Source organism: Chroicocephalus ridibundus, chromosome 2 (genome assembly GCF_963924245.1).
Source record: "Chroicocephalus ridibundus chromosome 2, bChrRid1.1, whole genome shotgun sequence".
Lineage (NCBI taxonomy): Eukaryota > Metazoa > Chordata > Aves > Charadriiformes > Laridae > Chroicocephalus > Chroicocephalus ridibundus.
The window spans coordinates 99,570,749-99,593,608 of NC_086285.1; the positions used below are offsets into that span (position 1 = coordinate 99,570,749).

A 22,860-nucleotide genomic window follows, 5' to 3' on the forward strand; every position below is an offset into this window, starting at 1 on the left:
GCGGAGACTCGGGGAGCCCCTGCCACGCACGACCTTCTCTGTCACCTCCCGCCCACCCGCTGGCGCCAGGGCTTCTCTCGCCCACCCCCCAGAAGGGGAAGGCGGTGGTGCAGGGGGTGGGGGATGATCCCCCACCTCTCCCCGCCAGCCGAGGCCCGGCGGGGAGGCCCGGCAGCCATGAGGGGCCGAGGTCGGCCGCCCCCGCGCCGGCATGGAGGACAGGAAGCGCCCTGCTACCCCGCCAGGGCGGGCGGCGGTGCCGGGAGCCCTCTCCCCGGCCCCTCATCGCTGCCGATAGCCGACGGGGAAGGCCCGGCTCCGCCAGCCGGGCGGTGGGGGGGTCTTCGCTCCCCGGCGAAGGCTGCGCTGCTCCGGCCGCCCCCGGGCCCAAGGCAGGTGCGAGCCGGGCCGCCATCAGTCGCGCCCAGCCTCCTACCTGCTGGAAAGTGAAGGGCCGGGGGATGGCCCGGGCCCCGCGGGGGACGCACACCAGGCACTGCCCCACGAAGGTCCGGTAGGAGGGGGCGTCGTCGCCCCGCAACACCTCCGCCTCGCCGGTACCGCTCTCCCGCAGCCGCCGGATGAAGGTCTCCAGCGGCGCGGCTTCGGCATAGCAGCCGCGCAGGGCGGCCAGCACTGCGGCGAAGGGCTCCGCGCCCGCCATGTTATAGCGGGGGAGCACGCGGCCACGTGGGGCGGCCCCGCGCTCCCCTCCCGCACCCCACCCGCGCAGCTCCGCGGGCAGCGGGGAGCCGCTCTTTAAAAAAGAACTTTAAAAAAAAATTAAATAAATAAAATAAAGCAAAAGTAAGTAAACGCCCCTCGCGAAATTGTTCTCCGGCTGCTGCCTCCCGGCGCCGCCGGGCCCCAACGTGGCCGCGGAGGGGCGGCGGCCGGGGCGGGGCGGGGCGGGGCGGGGCGGGGCGGGGCGGCGCGGGTAGGCCGCTGTCCAGCTCCGGAGCTCCTTCCCTCCGCCGCAGCCGCCGGGTGAGGCAGGGCCCAGGGGAGCCGGGGGTGTCCGTGGGGCTGAGAAGCAGCGTGGGCCACCACAGGTGCGCGTTGGGCTTTTATTTTCAGGCAGCTTGGGAGCGTCTTTTTTTTTTTTTTTTTTTTTTTTTGGTGGGTAATTCACACGGCGTGTTTTCAGGGTGCTTGGGGTGGGTCAAGAAAGGCGTTGGGAGAAAGTTTCGGAGGTATTGAAGGAGTTTTTTAAGCGAGTCTTGCTGGTTTATTAAGGTAGATTTCCTCAGGAAGAAACCGGCAAGATTCCAGGTGGCCAAGAAGGCCAACAGCATCCCGGCCTGTATCAGGAACAGGGTGGTGAGTAGGACGAGGGAAGTGATCATCCCTCTGTGCTCGGCACTGGTGAGGCCCCACCTTGAGTCCTGTGTCCAGTGTTGGGCCCCTCACCAGAAAAAAGACATTGAGGTGCTGGAGCGGGTCCAGAGAAGGGCAACGGAGCTGGTGAGGGGTCTGGAGAACAAGCCTTATGAGGAGGGTCTGAGGGAGCCGGGGTTGTTCATCCTGGAGAAAAGGAGGCTGAGGGGAGACCTTATCACTCTCTACAACTCCCTGAAAGGAGGCTGTAGCGAGGTGGGGGTCAGTCTCTTCTCCCAAGTAACAGGTGATAGGATAAGAGGAAACAGCCTCAAGTTGTGCCAGGGGACGTTTAGACTGGATATTAGGAAAAATTTTTACACTGAAAGGGTTATTAAGCATTGGAACAGGTTGCCCAGGGAAGTGGTTGTGTCACCATCCCTGGAGGTATTTAAAAGACGGGTAGACGTAGTGCTTGGAGATATGGTTTAGTGATGTTTTTTGTCAGAGTCGGGTTGATGGTTGGACTAGATGATCTGAAAGGTCCCTTCCAACCTTGGCAACTCTATGATTCTGTGAACCCCTTTGAGGACTCCATAGAGGGTCTGTCTGAAACAAGCACAACTGCAGGAAAGGTTATGGTGGTGATGAACAGAGTAAACCCTAAAAATAACTGGCTGGTCCTGGGTTTCTCATCAAACTCATGAATGAAGAAGCCAAATCGCTTATGGCAGTGTGTAACCTCCCACTCAAAACTTTTCTTGGTATCTGAAGACTTCATAGTAGCAAACTTGATTCCAGACTGTAAAAGGGATTGCAGTGGAGTTCTGGGGAACTGTAGGTCTCTAAGTCTGATGGTTATGCCAGGTAAATTAGTAGAAATAACAAAAGATGTGATTGGTAGATGGTAGGAGAAATACAAGTTGCTTAGTCAACATAGCTCCCATAAAAGGGAGTCCCGCCTTAGGAAACTCTTTGAGTTCTATGAAGGGTTGGGAAGGCATGAAAATTATGGTAATCTGGTTGATATATTCTACTTCAGTTCCCTAAAACCTTTGCAAGAAAATGTTATCAATAAAACAAAAAAGCAAACCACAAACTAAAAACTAAAATGGAAGGTGCTGTTGCAGATACATTATTGTTAGAAGATAAGAAGTAGAGGTAGGGATAAATGGTCAGTTCTTTCAACTGTGGAAGATCCCCACCAGAGTTCCACGTTAGTCTGCACTGTGTAACTTTCATAAATGACCCAGAAGTACTGTAAATAAACAGTAAGTATCAAGATTTGCTGATGGGATGAAGTTATTCAAAGCAGCAAGGACACTCCCTTCCCCTCATTGCTCCAAAGGTGATAGCACCCTCAAGGTAGAACCCAACAGTGATGTCTAATGCAGCTAGGCATGCGGCAAACACAAGGTTCACCATTCCTGTGAGGAATGTGTTCAGGAAGAAAGAGGAGGAGGAGGAACAGGAGGAGGAGGAAGAGATAGGGGTTAACTAATCTTGAAAATGACAACCTGACACCTGACTGTCACCATAGAGTCCTCCTCAGTAGCCAGTGGGTTGACACTAGAGAAAGCAAGGGCATGAAGGTGAGGAGGACCATCTCTGAGATCTTGATGTTTAGGGTCTCCTTGAAGAGGTGGACATTGATCTATGGCTTTCTATCAGCGGGTCTTCCTTAGGAGGTGCAGTCCCAGTACCAGTGTACAAGGAAGCAATTGGGTTGTGGTGGTCATGAAGGATGTGCCCACAGCTGAGAACATGCTGATTGCAGGTGAGGTTGCAACTACTTGGCCCTAACTGTGGTGGTGACAGATCCAAGTTCTCAAAGCTGGTTGACGTGCTCATCGCAGATGACTGGGTTGTTGTTGCTGCAGGCTGAATTTCTGACGAGGTCTCTTGACCCTTTCTACCAGCTGGTGGTAAGTCCCTCAGTAAGTCCCTACCTGTGCTTCTTGCTGATGGCAAGACCATTGGTGGCAATGACCACAGCAATGGTGGAGGAGGAGAGGAGGGCTGCCACGGCCAGGTTAAGGGGGACTCTTTCCTCCTGTTTCTTTTCACAGGTGCCATGTGTCTACCATTGGGCTGGGGAGAGAATTCAGGAGGGAGTGGGGGAATGAAGTGACATGGAAAAGGAGTGAAGTCATTTTTTATGAGGATGAATAAGGAAAAGAATAGAATCACAGAGTCATGGAATAGCTGAGGCTGGAAGAGATCTATGGAGGTGTCTAGTCCAGCCCCTGCTCAAAGCAGGGTCACTTAGAGCGGATTGCTCAGTGCCGTGTCTAATCAGTTTTGAATATCCCCAAGGATGGAGACTCCACAACCTTTCTGGGCGACCTGCTCCAGTGTTTTATCACCCTCAGAGTAAAAAGTTTTTTCATGTTTAAGAGGAATTGCCTGTATTTTAATTTGTGCCCACTGCCTCTTGTCCTGTCGCTGGATACCATTGAGAAGAGTTTGGATCCATCTTGCTTACATCAGCTATCTATACACTTTGATATGATCCCCACTGAGCCTTTTCTTCTGGGTCTAAACAACGCCAGCTGCCTTGGCATCTCCTCATATGTCAGATGCTCCAGCTCCTTAATCATCTTAGTGGCCCTTAGTGGGCAAGTTCACTGGGCTCACTCCAGTATATCCATGTCATTCTTGTACTGGGAACCCAGATGTGTACAAATAATGAAGTCACAGTTCTCCTCAACAAAACTTATCCTTCAAGGCAAACCTAATTTATCCACATCCTGCTTTACAACCAGCTCCTGTAAAAGGGAGTTACCCTGGGAATGGATGAAAATAGTGCAGTGGTAAAAATAAAATGCCATTTTTGTAATCCAGCAGTGAAGTGAAAGGAAACAAGATGTTATGTTTAGGTTTAGCTTCAGTAATGACTATTTAAAGACACAAGCTTACTGCGAATGTGTCTCTCTCTTTAAAGCTCCCTGTGAAAAGGCTGAAAGGAGACTGTTTTGAGAAGTGTCACGAGAAGAAGAAAGGTGTCGTTCAAAAACCTGAATCTGTGTTCAAGCATCAAAGTAAAAACCTAGTAAACCAAAATCGGAATAGTTTGATGCATAACTTTCCATACCTGAAAGAAACATCAGACACCAGAAGTGGGACGGCTTGCCAGGAAGTCTGTAATGTAAAAGTAGAGAAGGAAGACTTGGGGCGACCGTGGCAATAAGGAACGTGAGGAGGGTCCTGTGGCACATTGTTGCACACAGCATGATCTGTCTCAAGCTCAAATACTAAAAATTATGTTGTTCAATAAAGAGAGAGGAAAAAAACGTTCAAAAAATCAGTGAGTCTCCATGATCAAATGGTATTTACCGGTGAGTTTAAAGGAACTCAGTGACTGAACAACTGCCTCAATCATGCCAGAATGTTTTAATATCACAAGCTATGAAAATATGTAACACGACACCAAGGACCTCAAAGGAGATCACGGGGACTACCTAGCAGTAAGTCTGAGGACTCTGCTGTGGAAGTTGACTAACTCTGTAATAGAGGATGGATTTAGTGAACACATTGATAACTCTGGCATAATGGAGGAGTCAACGTTACATTTGCTGAGGATGAGGTTATATGGGACGGGATATCCCTTTGGTCAGTTCAGGTCAGCTGTCCCAGCTGTGTCCCCTCCCAAATTCTTGCCCACCCTGGCCTACTCACTGTGGGTGGGCAGGGTGGGAAAAAAGAACTCTTGACACTGTGCAAGCACTGGTCGGCAATAGCCAAAATATTGGTGTGGTGACAACACTGTTAGGGATCCAGAGCCTGGCACCACACAGGCTGCTATGAAGAAAGGTAACTCTGTCTCAGCTAGACCCAGAACAGTTTGTCAGAGTAAGACCCCTTATTGATCCGTCACATCCATCAGTCTGAGTCGTCACTGACGGGGGGATCTTCAGCCAATGTGGCTGATCTTGGTCCCAATCTCACCCCGAGGTGGCTGCTTGAGCTAGACCCATACAGTCATATGGTGTTAGCCAAGGACATCCCTCCAGTTTAACCAGCCACTCAGTGTAACCCCTTTTATAGGGCACCCATCACAGCTTTCCTCTTTTGTGGAATGCAGCCTGCTGGGACAGTGACTTGCTCGCTTCTCTGGTGGGCTGCATCTTCATCCTTGGTTGTCTTTACAGTGGTCTTGGTAACTGGAGGTGCCATTTGTTTCTCTGGCCGGCTTGCTAAGTTACAGAGCTCATCTTGCAGTGGTGTGGGGGAACGAGCCCTTTCTACCACTACTATTACTGTTACCAGACTTACATGGGTCTGGCTCTTCCCATGTGTCTCCACCCCAGTCCTCTGGATTGGGACTCTCCCTGAGAGTTGCAGTGGTCCCTTCTCCACATTTGAAGTGCTCCTCCCAGGCCACTGTGTGTCTCTCGCACTGTGTGCGATGGTCCCTGAACGGTGTGTCTCTGTTCTCACACCAGCCCCAGCCTTTCTGTTTGATTCAGCTTCTCCCTACTTGCCTGTCGCTCCTTAAAAAAAGTTGTTTAGCGTTTCCTTCTCCTTCTACATTTGTGTCCTCAGAGTCGTGGTCTTCACTGCGTCAGACACCCTGTGCCGGTCAAACTTTGAACTTTTCAATTCTGTTTAATTAATGTTGAATGCTGCTTTTCACCCCTCAGTCCCAGCATTTCCTCCACAGGAAGGAGGATCCCTTTGATCCTTTTCTCAGCCTCTTGGCTGACAGCCAGCCATGCCCAAGCGCATCGTACTTTGCTCTTCCTCAGGCAGACTTTTCCTCGCTGTTTCACGCTGCCTTTCGCTATTAGAGTTTGAGGGGAAATGCATTTTCCGTGTGTGCTGGGTTTGGCTGGGATAGAATTCCGTTTCTTCATAGTAGCTAGGATGGGGCTGTGTTTTGGATTTGTGCTCAAAATAGTGTTGATAACACAGGGATGTTTTTGTTTCTGCTGAGCAGTGCCTACACAGAGTCAGGGCTTTTTCTGCTCCTCACGCCACCCCGCCAGCAATGGGCTGGGGGTGCACAAGAAGTCGGGAGGGCACACAGCTGGGACAGCTGACCCCAGCTCACCAAAGGGATAACCCATACCATGTGACATCGTGGTCAGTACATAAAGCTGGGGGAAGAAGAAGGAAGGGGGGCATTCAGAGTGATGGCATTTGTCTTCCCAAGTAACCGTTACACGTGATGGAGCCCTGCTTTCCTGGAGATGGCTGAACACCTGCCTGCCGATGGGAAGCAGTGAAAGAATTCCTTGTTTTGCTTTGCTTGCTTGTGCGCAGCTTTTGCTTTACCTATTAAACCATCTTTGTCTCAAAATACGAGTTTTCTCACTTTTACTCTTCTGATTCTGTCCCCCATCCCACCGTGATGTGTGGGGCTTGGTTGCTGGCTGGGGTTAAACCACGACAGCATCTTTATAACGGCTTCTGGGATGGCAGAGAGGGTGAGGCTAACCAGTTCTTTCTCAAGCAAGTTGTTGAGGGGTTTGTTGGTTTTACCAAATGAATCACTGCTTATCACTTTCTGTTCCCATGGTCAGCTCTAGGCAAGTGAAAGGCCTGCTTCTGGCGGAGACTAAACGGCAGATGTAGCAAGAGACGAGAATTTCAGTCTAGGAAATGTAAATTGCTAAGTCTAGTTGGAAAAGTAGAGGAAAAGAGTACTCCAGTAGATCCTGTGGAAGTCAGTCCAAAGTGGGTATCTGTGACGACTCTTTGAGCTGAAGCTTGCAAGGGATGCAGATGGGAAGTTGCAGGGCAGCAGGGAGTCACAGCGTGCTGGCTAGCTGCTGCTGGCTGGCCACGAGCCAGGCACTGAGTGTTTGGGCAGCACTAAGCTGGAGCTGTGCCAAGCCTGGTGTTCTCAATGGAGCGAAGAACGTAGCTGCGCCTCCAAAGCCTATGCTCAAAGGCTTTTGCTTCAGCGGCCAGGTGGTTAGCTGGACCAGAGCCTGCACCTGAACCATGGCAATGAAACATCTACCTGGCTTTAGGCTGCTCAACGCAGGCTAACCTGTGGCTGGAGACTGATAGAGGCAATTAATGCCTAATAAAAATGTTCAGAGTGAACTTTTCATAGTCCAAAATAGGAGTAAGACAGCTCACGAGTCTCTTGCGGGTGCGCAAGACTCCATCAGTGCAAGAACAGAAGGAGAAAAAATCATCATAAAGGCAAGCATCAAAGAGCTCTATCGTAAGTTAATAAGGATTGTGGAGCTGTGGGTGACTGAGAACATTAGGGGCCAGAAACCAAGAGGCTTGCAAGAAGTTTTACGAGTACCATATGGCAAGGACCAAAAGGACAGAGTGCTGCCAAACAGAAAGCTGGGAGGAGAAGGGGAGAAGCTACCCAAGAAGCTACCCTATTCTTTAAAGTGAACATAGGCAGATGTGAGCCAGAATTCCCCAGAGTTGAAAGTGTTTGTCTTTTGAATCGGAACTATTTTTGTTCCTTTTGATGCAGGTATACTCCTCAGGGTGGGAGTTAGCATGAAAAAAAAAGACAATAAAGGATTTTTTTTGGATTTGATACTAAAAGGAGCAGTAAGAAATAGGAGAATTGCATAAAGGAAAAACTGGAGCAAACTGATTAGCTCCAGGTATCTTTAAGAAAAAGCACTGGCGTTTAATGCGGATGGATGAAAAGATGTGACACCGCTGGAAAAGTGCATGGATCCTCACAGATACAGAACCAAACCTCTCCTCGTGGAGGAAGGGAAGCAGTCAGAGACTGTCGTTGGGCGTCTGAGAAAGTTGGGCTCTTTCTGGCTTTATTTCAGAACTCTAGATTCTATTCACTCAGCCAGTTTTACACGGGAATATCAGGAAAGCCTGAGTAGCGCGTAAAGGGCAGGGGGAAGATGCTGTGCTGGTACGGGGTATCCTCCTGAGGCCCCTTCCCACCTGCATCATTTGAGATCTTACCGTACGGCCCCACCCCCAACCCCAAATCACTGTGATCTTTTAACTTCCAAAGCCATTAGAGCCTAACGACGATGAGAACGCGAGATGGTCACCAAGTTGCTTACCGCAGTTAACCTCATTAGCGGTGAGGAAGTTTTTAAGTTACTCTTGAACTCCGAAATAGATCACAGATGCTGATCATCTGGCATGAGCTGCAATACATCCAGTGAAATTTTATATACAGGAAGTTTTTCTTCGGCATTAACCGCATGTTGAACCGCATTTTTGGTTTACGCTGACGTCATTGCCACAACTCGAAAGTTAAAACATTTCATTTAATATCTCCAAAGTTACACTGCTTACGTAGTTTGTCACCATCTTTGCAACAACAAAAAGTAATTCTCTATCCCGTATGCCAAGTCTTTTATTTGGAAATGGAATGCATAAAACAATGACTTGAACAGGAAAGTCTCGCTCATTTTAAAGACTTAAAATGCTCTAATTTTATATTCTTTATGACTACCGTATACACTATTATGAGGTCATCGTCATCAGAAATGCAAGACAGAAGACCAATAAACTCACAGTTTGTAAAGGTGCAAGAGTGATTTTTCAACAGCTACATACAAAAATGAGTGATGAAACATTAGAAATACCCAAATGTGGTATTCTGGACTTTCAGAAGCTATTTTAGAAGAACCAATAACTTGATTGTTTTGAAATGGCACAAAAAGGGAATCTGTTATATGCATTATTTATATCAGGAAAAATTTTCACACGCTTACATTTAACTAATATTATGAAATACGAATCCCAAATGAGTTTGCCTAACAGCCAAGAGCTCCTTCCAAACAAATTCAAAACAGGTACAAGATACAGCAAATGCAACCCTGGTTTTGCATAGACTTATTTGTGTACGTTTAATGCTAAAATCAACAGTCCTCCTTAGCGCCAGTTAACAGCGTAAAGAAACCTTAACATGAATGTAAGTTAAATATTCTCTTCAAGAGCCCTTTCCATTGCCAGTAGCATCTAAGGAGGACTTCACGATAAGAAAGACTACAGATTGTGACAAAAGCACTTAGGCACATTTCTGCATTTCTGTATCTTTTTGGGACCCAAGTATTTATATGTTCAGACTTCCGCAGTATCAGAACTGGATAAAATCCACTTCATAAAGCGGCTACAGACCGCAGGAGTAGATCTGTGTTCTTCAAGGTTATTCAATTGCTATTTTCAATCAATGGCAAGTTGAGGTTAAATAGCCTTGCACAAACAGCATGCAATTTAATAAGGAAACTTAAGAATCATTAGGGTTAATTTGTAAACTTATTGACCAAAGCAAAACTAGAATTGGAAACTAGATTTTGGATTTTTTTTTTTTTAATTTTAAAAATTAAAAATTTTAATTTTTTTAATTTTTAATTAAGAAACTTGCTTTTAAAAATCTAGAACCATGATTTCTAGATACAGCTGTGAAGTTTGAATGTTAGTATCATAATTCAACCTGATTGTTTTTACTTATTTGAAAGAAACAGATCAAAATACCTCCCTTAATGAACTGTTCTCAGGCAATATGGATTTTAAATTGTGTGAAAGGAAGATACCTGTTCTTCACCAGGATGGTTGGTGTCCCCCCCCCCCCCCCCCCCCGTCTCCAGGTAGTTTGTTGAAGTATTGTATTTGAGCAAAATCATTCCACTTGAATGACATGTGCTTCATCTGATAAATAGAACGGGGCAGGGAGGGAGAGGGGAAAGACCAAGGAATTATTCCCTTTGAAACATGAGAGAATTGGCCCAGTAGGTCACTGGGGTACCACAGGATGAGAAATTTAAGATGTGTTAAGAGACTTTCCTAGCACATAACAATAATTTGCATTATACGAATAGCTGCTATGCCAAGAAATCAGAAGGTCTGTCAACAATGCAGAAGGATTTATATGAACTTTGATACACATTGAAAGAAATCATGTTACGGTTTTTTCACATCTTCTTTCAGTTTAAGACAACTGAAACCCTCTACCATGAACTTGAATTTAACCCCATCTCTCTGTTCTTATATTTCCAAAAAAATGTTTTAAGCGATGAACTTAAAAGCCCACATACAAATTACAACTTTAATCATGATTTCTAGAATTGCCATTATCTCCATTATCAAACGAGAATGATTTGTAATTAGCACATAATCCAATATTATACATTTTATTTTTGACAGCCTCAAGTTTGGCAGTAATGCTCGATTCTGCTGTAACACACGGGCTTTTTTTTTTTTTTTCTTTTCATAGCCTAGTGGTACGGGCATCACACTTCCAGTTAGCGAGTTGTCTTAAAAACATAGATTTGGGTATTTATTACAATGGTCAGGACACTTAGGTTTTCAGCAAAGAGAAGTTTAAATGCAGGGTTTATTTAATGACATCTGGCAGAATGTGGACCTTGCGAGGACAAAAGAGGATCTTGAAATAGGAGCATATCAAAACTAGATTTTGGCAATATAGAAGATGTATTGTCCGTGTAGTTCTGTCGTAAGCTTTAAAAATACTCTTATTAAATAAGTTTTTCCTTCCTTAAGACCAGATAATACATGAAGTCAGTAAGAGTCCAGGGTCAGAATCTTCTTCAATTCTTAGTTATTCTCTATGAGCTTTTTTTTTTGGCTTTTCTTCGTAAGATTCTCCATACTCATTCACTCTGCTCTTATCCACAGGATAAAGCCTGGCAGAAAAAGCCAAATGATTAGTTACAACACTGTCTGCCACCTGGAGGAATTAAGCAGTTCTGTGCTACTTAATTTTAGAAGTGAATTTCTTTCTCATCATATCCTCTATTCCACTTTGTGACAAAAAAATACAACAGTTTTACAGATTAGCTACAGATACATTAGCTTCTTCCCATTAAGACTTAACCAGTTGTCTCATAACTGGGCCTCTTAAAGAGACGTATTAGCGTCCCTAAGGCTTGGCTGGAGTATTTCTCAAGCAATCCAAGATACCATCCAAACGTGAAACCAGTGTCCAGCCCCCATCAGAAGTTGTTGAGCTCTTAACTTCTAGAAAAATACCTTGGAAGGGACCTGTTTTACTACAATTACGTGTGATTATATAAACCTAAAACTGAAGTTCACGTTTAGTATTAATGATTATACCAGAATATATGGATGTGTATGTCTAATGTGATCTAGGCTTAAAAGTCTTGTTTGCTCCACAGATGAATATTTATTCTCGGGAACAAGAATACACTTTCTGTAGCTTCATTTATGAACAATATTTCAACGATTACTGCATATAGCCTTCTTCCCCGTCTGATTTTAGTTACTTAAAGAATCTGAAACTTGCCAGATACTGAACTTACAAGAGAACCTGGTAACTCATGCTTGGAAATGAGATAAAGAGGAAAGCAGAGCAGGGCAATCCCTCATCAGAAAACATCCTTCACTAGTGCCTTGCAGAGCAACTCAGGAGGCACGCCTCACATGTAGACACGAAGCCCCTCAGGAAGGGTTAGAAGCCCAAAACTCCTAAGAGGGTTTGTGAATACAAGCTTAAGAATTGCTCTCCTTCACCTTACTTCAGGTATTTGTGTTTCAGGTTAATTTTTATTTGTAACTTGCAACCGTGAAATTATCTACTGAAATGGAGGACTGCTGTTTTGGGGAGGGAAAGGGGTAACTGACAAAAATTCCGTGCGTGCTGTGAGAAGAGGAATTTCTTGACTACTCTCTTAGCATGCTAAAAAGGGTCCAGGAATACTGTCAGTTACAGGAAAGTGCTTTTGTTCCTCTTATTTGCATAGAGTTGTTCTTTTCAGGATCACTCTCAACGTTCTCTTGACTAAGCATATACAAAAATACCGTTATCCAGACCATACTACGTAGTACTATGGTATAAAAATTCCGCTTGAAGCTATTCCCCAAGCTATTTCATAGTTCTTTATAGCAGTAAGACTGCAACCATCTACAGCATTGTAAAAACTCTGATAAATATTAAAGAACGGCATACCATCTTTGGTAAAGATAGACCAGGAACACGACATCATCTCTGAAGCATGCCAGCCTATGAGATGTTGGCATAGTGATGATAAAAGCAAATATATCATCAATAAAGGTGTTGAATGCCTACAAATAAAAGAAAAGCATATTTCAGTTGGCTGTGAAGAAAGGAAGTCATCTATCATACAAAGCTACAGGAAACAGGCTTCCTAGAATTGTATTTCTCAGTAGGAACACAAACTACTTTCACATTTAAACAATACTTAAGGGTTATGCTGAAAAATAATTAATGCAAACTTTAAAGTGCTTTCTTTTAATGAAGACCATACTGCCTACTCCAGACCACACAATTATAGTTACAAGTGAAAAGGATGCAGGACTACTTCAGGTAAGTGAGAGTATTGTCATGCGAGGGGAAAAACATGGATTCAACTTCAGTGAAATCTTTAAAAGAAACTTGCAAAAAAACCTTTTAATTATTCATTACTCAAATGATTTAAGATTTACAAAATGCCAGTTCACTTTAATTTTCTATGGAAATTTGAAATTTGTGTAAAAACTTATTAATTTACTCCTCTTGAGAACATTAACTTGACAGTCTTGGAGGTATTTTAAAATATTTTCAGTGCTTTCCTGGAAGTAATAATCCACCCCTTAATCCGAGACATAATTTTCTACACCACTTCTGCTCAACTAGGCACACTATAGGTTCCATTTCTGAAGGAATAATTAAGTATTTTCTCGCTACTTTTTCCTGAGTGTGAAAGTTTAAATTCCCAGACATGTGCTGGGAAAACAATGCAAACAGGCTCCGAGCATGCAAAGACAACAATGTTTTGTCAGAGAAAGTAAAGAAAGTAAAGAGAAGGGCAAATCCTCTGTATCCGGCTCTGGCCTACAGGGAGGACTAGAAGTCAAGTCTTAGAGTGCACCAGCTCTAGTGCTCATGATATGGTGCAATAAACTGTTTCAACTCACTAAAAACATAATGAAATAAATCCAGCAAAGAATATTCACTGTTGGGTTAACAAACCAAGTCAGTAACACGGCTTCTCCTTTCAAGATTAGCAAGCTGTACATTAATCCATACCACAAGAATTGGAAAAATTATGCATTCTCTAAGCGGAGGAGGACTCGCTCTTCAAAATGAGCAGATGTTTATATGATGAAACAAAGCATCAGCAGAACACGGGGGTGTTGAACAAGAGGGAATTCTCATTAGTTACAACAGGAAAGGTTCTTCTGGCAAGTCAAAACAAATCCATCAATCTAAAGTGATCAAAGAATACGTATGGCACTTCTCAAGTCTGTGCAAATAAGGTTTGTCATGGAACAAAAAAGTTGGCAAGTTGGAAAAGGCAGCCTTTCCAAGTCAACACCCAAGTGAGTGATCCTACAATGATGAAAGGAAGAAAAAGCTTAATGTTCCATCCTTCAGGCACTTCGGCAGACCTCATAAACCACTGAGATTGAATGCAGCAAGGCAGCCCCTCTAACAATGTATAATCATCTAGCTAGTTTTCTTTTGAGATTACCTCATTTGAAGGTACTCCTCATCAAAGTATAAAGAGCAGAAACCTAAAGACTACAGAAACCGGTAAGTCAGACTGATCTTAATTTTTGCTAAGGTCTTCTAAAACAGTGAAGGGTTCAAATTAAGGAAAAAGCCAAAGCTGTCTAAAAGAACAACTGCAGAGAAAAACACAGACTATTCTTTCCACTCTTCAAAGTGCAGAATGGAGCAAGCAATTTTAAATATCTGCTAGGAAAAAGTAAATTACCCCCCTCCAAAGACCAATAAGCTAAAGATAATGGAAAACATCATATACTTCTTTCTATATACACACAAGCCTTTGTTGTGGGTAGCCTCTGGCATCTTAACGGGAACTATAAATGCTCTGTAAGAAAAGGCTACTCAGCAAGAGAACTCTAGTGCTTTAAAAGTTACTTGCTTGAATACTGTCCCTTTGTTGTCTGTTTGACTGCTGATGTCTCTGCTCAGTTATTCTATTTTGTTGCTGGCGTAAAATTGTGAAATTACTTCATTAATATACCTTTTATCTCTATTAAGAAACATGCTGATTTGCCTAGTATATGTCTGAAACACTAGATGTTTATTTTTATTTTTTGGCTGTATTTCCATATCAAACACTGTTTAGTTGCTGTTCTGCTATCAGCTATACTTCAATCTGTTTTCCTAGATGCCCCATGAGTCCTTAAAAATATTAAGGCAGCAGAAAGTTGGGCAATTGCTGTAGGCTCACAGAAATGGAAAAGCTATGGAAGGCACTTCAAATTTTAAGATTTTATTTCTTTTGTCCCAGATCATCTGTTCAGAATTGGACACCGGGTCTTGAGCAGTCTTTAACACTGTGTCTTTTAAAGTACTGATGTTCTGGAGAATTGTAATACGTCAGCACAAAGGAAGAATAAATGAATGCATTTATGAGCAGAAGCAGAAGAAAACATGGCACATCTTGATGGCATCAAGGTCTTGATGATCCCAGCACATCCATCTAGGGCTTCTCAGGACACAATGATCAGGAAAATAAATGACAGTACAAAAATCCTAATGACTCACAGAAGTGGTAAAGGATGGACACAAAACACGATCGGCTCTTTAGGGGTACAAGAACAAAACTAGCATGTAGCTGTCGAATGAGGAAGTATGTAGGAGACACAGGAACTCAACAGCGGGTGTCCCTTGTCCTCCGTATCAGTGCAAAGAATGCTGACTGGGATACTCAGGTACATCCATCTTGGTGCCTGAATACTACACAAACCACTTGGACACACATGTGGGTGCTTGTGGCTATGCAGGTGTCAAAGGTTTACTAAGCTCACTTTATTTTGAAATATACTCACTTTCCCCTTCTTCAAGGTCAAGTGTTAATCTTTGCTACAGCATCGCATTATTTCCCACAAAGGCAGTCTAGGCATTGGCGACACCACAGTGCAGCCCCTTTTCCACCATGTAACAACCCACCACACATTTGTCACTTCACCGCCCAGAACCTCAGAATTACCACCCCAGCACAGAACAGTGTGTACGTTACTCCAGTGTCTGGTAGCTCCTGGAACCTGCCAAAAATACGGTTTCTTAGTGGTCCTATCTGTTTCTTGAGAACCGTCCTTTGTTAATATAATCTCTCTCTTCCTAAAATAATATATTAAATCAAGACTGATTAGTTTATTTGCAGGACCAACACTGGCACCCAAGTAAGACAGCTGACAGTAGAAAAAACAATATTATTACCAAACCTAGGATGCAGGTATTCTCATTATATGGAAGTCATTATGAAAAATGGTAATCAATATTTCTTTTTTTTTTTTTTTAAAAGACGTTTGCAACCAAATTTGGTTTTACTGTCAGTGTAGCTCTTGAAACAAACAATGCACTGTCAGCTTTAAGATACTAAGTAGTTTCTCACAGAAACTTATTTCCAAAATGACTGCACTAATCTTTAAATTAGAGCTTTACTTACTTTGTATGTGAAAGCCTTCCACGGTAAGTGTGCAACAGATTTCATCTAGGATTAAAAATAACAATCTGTAATATATTCTGGAAGAAGAGACTAAAAAAGTAGACTTTTCTCACTTTTCAATCTTACCTTGTAGTTTACAAACAGCTGTGGCAGCATAAACAGGAATCCAAAAGCATACACTCCTGAAGACAGAAGATGGAAAACTTACAGACAAATGCACAATCGTAGTACACCACCCAACTATACTGTCGCCATTAGAGATTTACACTAATTTTCCTAACGAGAGAAGATGCATCTAATCCTTTCGTTTCACTTTGGGTTGACTCTTCTTCCTTTCTCCATCACTGTGGTAATTTTGGAACCTACAGTCAAGTTATTGCTCTATATTACACTGATCCAGCTGAGAGCAGTTAATGTTCTACTTTTGAGTCTTGGGCTCCATTTGAACAAATACAAATAGAAAGAAAACGTAAGAAGGGACTCACCATTGACAAAGCTGTTAATCAACCAGGAGTACCAGCTACAAACAAAGAAGAAGGTCCAGTTGTTGTTTCACCTCAGCCAAAAATATATACCTGTAATCCTCTACATGTCTGCATGCTGACTGATCCAAGGGACGGCGATTACTTTACACAAGAACTAAATACCTCACACTTCCTTTGATTCGGAAGGGCTCCAGAGAAGGTGCTAACAGTTGAAGCAAAGGATGTTTATCAGTGCATCCAACAAGATTTTGGAGAGCTTTATCAACTGCTTTTATACTTTTTCAGAATGTTCTAAGACATCTGCACTCAAAATCACATCAGATAATACTGCACGTTTAACCCTGACTCTATTAAGGCTTGTAAAAGGTAACTTTTTATTCTAAATATTAGAGAGACATTTAATGCAGCACTGTGAGGACTTATCAAATTTCAAACAACAAATACCATTCAGTGCAAACCACTACAGTAGGCAATTAAAAAAGAAAAAAGGTAAACATAAGGAACCTACATTTTTCCCTCCTTAGATCTCAAAAATCCTTCCAGACATTCAATGGAGCACAATCTTAGGCACGTAACAGTAGTGTTACAGATACTGGTCAAATTCCATATTTCTGCTTGTGACAGTAAGAACAGCTAGCAATTGTGATGCTCAGGTTACATCATGTAAAATTAAACTTGCAAGGCCGTGTTAGTGACTTGTTAACAGTAACGCTACAGCTGTAGCGGCATTTTGCTAATCCACAAGCATCTAAAAAATGCATCAGAAAAGGCCTGAAAGATTAAAGGATAATCCTCTGTTAAGATTACTTGTTCCATCACATTTCCTTACAAATAGATTTAACAATGAAAAAAATTCCATGATATCAATTGGTTTTCATGTTCTTTAGCTACAGCTTAGGAACACCTGGCATATAATATTTTGCAGTACTGAATGAATTTAAGAATTTTGTGAGAAAAGCAGAATTTTTAAATGCTACGTATTTGTTAGCTCCTTACTAAGACAAGAACCTTTTAAAAAAAAATTATTTTTCTAATAGCCCAGAAATTGCCCCAGTTTCTAGTAAAAGTGCTACAGCCCACACATACAGCAACAGCAGGTCTTTTTGATGTTATGTTAAGCTATTGCTTGCTCTCCCTCCCATCCCTTCGGGCCTAAAGACTATTAAAAAATATGTCTACGTGGCCATCACACTTGCGTTCGCAGATTTTTTTCCCACAACACGGTCTGATGGCTGCACACTTGCTTGCATCTCTCCGATACAAAATGAACTAGCTGTATTATTTTGAGTGAAAGTCATTATTTTGAGTTTCACCCTTTCATGAAACATCGAGTCTTCAGCTCCTGCTGAAGTTATCAATATGTTGCTGTCGGCCCATAAGGGAAGGAATACAGAGACTTTTCTTAAAAATGCTTTTGCTTGCTTGCCATCCTAGCTATCATATTTAGGAACAGAGGAACCTCTTGGTCAGAGCAAGTCATTTTGGGACAGTTTTTGCTTCTCTCTGTTATTGGACAGGTTTAACCACTGAATTCCTCTCATCTCTCCTGTTACCTTATCAGTCCTCTGAACATCAATGGCAGCTTTCTTCTTCCACTTCTGATTCACAGCCTACTCACGTATGTAAACTACTGAATTCTATACTACAGTGCTATCAGGTTACTTGCTAAATACAACAGCCTGTAGCTTACAGGATGGTAGAAAACCAGCTAGACTTTTCAGCTTTAGATCATAGAGAACAAGGAGGTTTCCTGTTCCTAGCTTATGAATGAAGCAGAATAACTGATTTCCATAGCCCATCATGTCCAATTAATTAATACGGGAAAAGTGAGAAATGTTTCAATTCTGTATCAGATCGTTTATAGATTTACAGTACCTTTTGTATTTGACATTCAGCAAGGAGTAACCTGCACCTCCAATACACAGTGGATAGAGCAAATATGACAAGTATTTCATAGCCTAATAGACAATGAAAATAGTTTGTTAGCTTACATTTTATATACAGCAAATTTGTCACTGCATTAACTATCAGACAGCCACATAATTTTTTTCCTGAAAATGTTTTCTATTTCCAAGTGTCTACTATTATTTCCGGTATGTTTCCAGTTCTAGAGAAGTTGGTGAAAATTCCAATGGTCAGTTCAGACCACCGAGGACCTTCAACCATAAGCAACAAGAGGCAGCATGAAGATCAGAGTCTAAGAAAAGCTCTCTGCTTAACTTCCTGATTTCTTCAACTCCTTTCATGAATTAGGAAGCACATGAACATTCCTCCAGTATAAAACACGAATACAAATATAAATTTTTAAATTGGTGAATGAAGACTCTCTACTTCTCTTCAGATAAGTCACTTGCAATTCTGCTTCTCTGAGAAATGTTTCACCCAAATTCAGCTAACAACTCTTTCACTGCTTCTCTTCATAAATTATTAGAATAAATCTCTTCATAAATTATTAGAATAAATCTTCACTATCTGATCATCCACATAATGATGATCCACTTGACAACTATGAGAAAATGGAAAATGCACTTGCAGCAATAACGAGTGAAACAAGTCAGTTAACATGCCACATACGTAGACTTTATAGATCAGAAGGCACAGGATTCCCTCTTACCTGGGTATCATACTCCTCAGTTTTCTTTTCAGAGTCATTGTATGTACCAAACTGCAATACATATAAAATGCATAATCAAGACAGAACTGCGGGAAAAAGCACTTGCTGTCCAACTCCCTAAAAAGGGATCTAAACTGCTTAGACATTAAGCTAGGTAACAGTTCAAAGTTCTTACAAGCTTCTGTACAAGAGGGTCATACAAGTGCCTTGTGCAGCCTGCCAAATACAGGGTAGGCAAAAAGTTTAATTTTTCCCTTCATATTTTACACCAAAGATACAGGATTTCTTTGCTTAGGAAAATGCCGTTGAGACAGCAGAGTTCACAAAGGAAAAGTAAAGTCAAGTGGCTAAGAATCTGGCAGATACAGGAAGGCATTATTAAAAACCATAACCATTTTCACGCACGAAGAGGTCAGTTACAGATTATCTCCACATCTGTAGAAATCATGACTGCTTAAACACAGTTCCTTGAACATTGACAAAGGAACAACCAGAGCTATGAGCCACTCAAGATGCACAGACTGCAAGCAGCACAAAACCCCAGTACTTGTGAAGTAAACACTGAAGATTAGACAACTGTTTCTCTTACCAACAAGGGAAACTTTCAATGTAAATTGTACTTTAAAAAGTGTTAATTTGAATCCTACCTGCCTCTGCATGTCCTGCAGTCTCAGGACTTAAATTTTCCAGAGGATTTGTCAAAGACTGTCCTGTCCCCAGAACATGTCACATCATCTACTAATTCCACAACGGAGAAGTTATGCCTACAGCTTCATAAAAACCTCAGTTTCTTACTTCAAATCACGATGCCAGATAAGAATGTCTTTCCAACACAGTGGCAGGAGCACAGTCCCCCCTGTTAAGATTTAGCAGGACTGACAGAGGGGTTCTGAAGTTTCTCATACCATAAGTACAAATAGCTTTTTCTTCTACAAAATTCATCAAAGAAATTCAAAAGTTTGAAAATGCTCATCCAGCTTTTGGATTAAGCCACCAATAAAGAGAAGATGTACATAGGAAACTTTTATGGTTTTCTTTTTTAATCTTCATTTCACTAAAAGCCAAGTTGCAGAGTAACCTGGAAACATACGGAAAGCTCAAGAGTGTAATCATTAACAGGCCAATGTCTACTATACCTGAATTTTGGGTCTCAACCCTTGCCACTTAATTGTCATTTTCAAAGCTTTCTTCACTTTCCAGAGCTGTGATTAGCAAAAAAAAAAAAAAAAAAAAAAAAAGCACATAAAGAATTATCCAAAGGAATGTCTTAAACAGGATTCAGATACTCAGAATGCAGACCCCCGAATATCTACTTTAAGCACCCTTTCTGTAAAGCAGCAACAGCCTGATTGCAGCACACTGCCTGTCTCTATACAAATCAAATGCTGTGTCACCAGACATGTAATACATTGGGAGCGTGCACTACTAAGTCTCCATATCAGATGATGTACTTCTGGAAATAATATAGTCCTTTCAGGATGTCTGGATTGTGGTGCTCAGGTGGGGGTTAGCTGCATGCACCCCAGGTCAAGCATTTAGAGAATTCTCCAGTAACCACCCGCCAAGCAAGTTTTTACACGCCTTCTTCGAGGCCAGCTGGGATCTGCAAGACAAAGGCGCCTCAGAACTCCTAACAGTGACCAAATGGGTACTTACACGGCCATTACATTTCAGTAGTGGGTGACAAGCAAAAGTCAGTGAATCCACTGAATTGTTTGGCTGCTAACTGTAAAGCTGCATCAGTTTGACCCTAATGTAACCAAAGGTTCAGTGCCCCTGAAAATTTACTCATGCACCCACCCTGCTATACAGATTCAACAACTTCGGCAATGCAGTAAGCCCACCAGGAGAATTATGCTCCGTGAAGCTTTTGGTGGACAAGGTTTGTTTAACTTTAGATACACCAATATTCTCTTCTCACCCACCATGCTTTCCAAACAAAAAAGAGCATTATGGTAAAGGTGATCCTTTATTGGCATCTTTGATGCAAGCAAGAAAGTTACTTATTACAGAAGCAATGTCACTATTAGTACTGCAGGAGAAACGTGTCAAGAACAAGCTGTGAAAAAGCTCTTCCCAGCAGACAAATTCCTTTGAGATGTATACTCCTTATGCTCATTATCACCTTGAGACAACCATGTTATCTCACCATCACTTGAGAGGAGAGATATGTTACTGCAACAGAACCTACAGAACACTTCCCCTCCATTTAAGTGTCCCACACAGTGTTCCTCTATAATCCTTTCAACCCAGTTCCCCCAGCCTGCAATGCAAAAGCAATCCCTGAAACTGTTAAAATTTCAGACAGCTAAAGGAAGTTTGAAATATAAGACTAAATTTCTATTTATAGGAACAAAAACACTGGCAAATCTGATACAGAAAACCCAACACACAGAAATACATCAGGCTTAAAAATCTCAACTTACTGAAAAATAATGTTACGGTCAATGAAATGGTACTATTTAGGACACCACTAGTTCATAGTTTTCACAAGACCTTAATCTGTCTTATACAATCAGCTGAAATTTAAGCATCACTTTGTGACTTGGCATACAACAATTTAATCACTGACTAAAAATTCTGAACTGTTCCGTTTCCACAGGGATTATCTGCAACTACAACAGATGGGTAGTCAGAAATTTCACATGAGAGTCCTGAATTTATTTTTAAATACTGAGCAGTAATTAGATCTGCAGGCAATGCTAGGTAGAGAGACCTCCCCTTCCCATTACTGTTGACTTTGTGCTTTTCTACAGATGAAGAGGGCTTCTAAGCAGTACCTGCAACCCACCGACTAGACATGGTCTGCTGGAATAGTGAACACGGCCAGCTGGAGACACGGCCAGCTGTCTCCTCCTTTCCCTCCTTCCCCAAGCACCTCAGTCACGGCCAGGGAGAACACTGCAGACCTGCTGCACTGTCTGATGGCACGTAGCCTGATCTTTGACAACTGTTTCCGTGAAGGCTTGTTGACGTGGTTATACATGCCTGGTCAGGAGCAATGCTTATCAGATGATGCGATAGGAAGGAACCTCAGCGTAGCTCTGTTTGGTTTCCATAATACATGCTGGCCGATGCCAGAAAAACCTGACACTGCCAGCTTAGTTATTTGATAAAGGGACACAATCTTCTTTTCCACTGAAAGCCAGTTAAACAATGCTGCTAAGACAGCGTACTACAGTATTCCAGTAACTATTTTACCACTCTCTTTTTACAATAAACTATGGATGTTGCTGCAAATATTAATATTTGGTTCTAGAGCTTTAAGAACTCACCTCAATCACTGCACCAATGCCTGCTGGGATCAGTACCAATAAACTTGTTTGTTCATCCAAAAGGAAAAGAAATATTACCACAGTACTAAAGCACCGCCAAAGCACTAGACAGAAAAAACAGAAGGGTTATTAATATTTAAACGAACAGAAGACTGTTGGCCTATTTACTGTAATTCCGTCTTTGGCAGTTTAAGCATGAACTTCTACGTACATCTTGATATATCAAGTAGTCCTAGAAACAGCCAGTAATCTATATACCTCCGGGCAAACAAGGAACAAAAACATTTTCTGAAATCCTTATCACAAAGTGGGAATATTTAAGGAAGATTTCTGTACCTCAGCAATATATCCGTACTATTATGAACTACATTCATGATTCTTATTTCGAGTAAACTGAAAGGCTGTGAGGTAACGTATTTTCAGTCTTTGAAACTCATGCAACTAATTTAATGTTTGTAAATGTTAAGAAGTATTATTTTAGGGTTATTTTTCAGGTTTTGCAAAACCTTGGATGCTTGTAAGTGCCTACCAACTATTTCTTAGATTTGAATATCCATCCCCCTAAGCAGGAACAGAAAGAGAGAAGAGCTACAACACCCTCAGACATCAACAATTACACTGTACCATTCCAGAGCAATTGCCTGTCACACTTTTCCTCAGGGCAAGAAGGAGACACAGGCAGAAAGGTGACTAAGGCTTGCTAAAGAGAAGATGGAACCATCAATTACTGGAGACTGAAGAACAATGCTTTAATTGTAAGGTTAAAAAACCTTTTGTCACTCAGTCTTTCCAATTTGACTTTACTC

General features: G+C 42.4%; 2 protein-coding genes across 2 annotated transcripts in view; both read right to left on the reverse strand.

Annotated features, from left to right (window-relative positions):
• The window catches only part of TERT (telomerase reverse transcriptase), a 32,910-nt gene extending 32,074 nt beyond the window's left edge, over positions 1–836 (reverse strand). Inside the window, exon 1 of the mRNA XM_063326308.1 lies at positions 437–836. Coding sequence (XP_063182378.1) covers positions 437–664 — 228 coding nt within the window. The 5' untranslated portion in view covers positions 665–836. The remainder of the gene's footprint in view (positions 1–436) is intronic.
• A 7,685-nt stretch (positions 837–8,521) lies between these two features.
• CLPTM1L (CLPTM1 like) overlaps positions 8,522–22,860 on the reverse strand; it is a 28,094-nt gene continuing 13,755 nt past the window's right edge. Inside the window, exons 9-17 of the mRNA XM_063326309.1 lie at positions 22,055–22,158; positions 19,916–19,981; positions 18,780–18,830; positions 18,041–18,123; positions 16,166–16,200; positions 15,807–15,862; positions 15,681–15,725; positions 12,206–12,321; positions 8,522–10,922 (exon numbers count right to left, since the gene is read on the reverse strand). Coding sequence (XP_063182379.1) covers positions 10,838–10,922; positions 12,206–12,321; positions 15,681–15,725; positions 15,807–15,862; positions 16,166–16,200; positions 18,041–18,123; positions 18,780–18,830; positions 19,916–19,981; positions 22,055–22,158 — 641 coding nt within the window. The 3' untranslated portion in view covers positions 8,522–10,837. The remainder of the gene's footprint in view (positions 10,923–12,205; positions 12,322–15,680; positions 15,726–15,806; positions 15,863–16,165; positions 16,201–18,040; positions 18,124–18,779; positions 18,831–19,915; positions 19,982–22,054; positions 22,159–22,860) is intronic.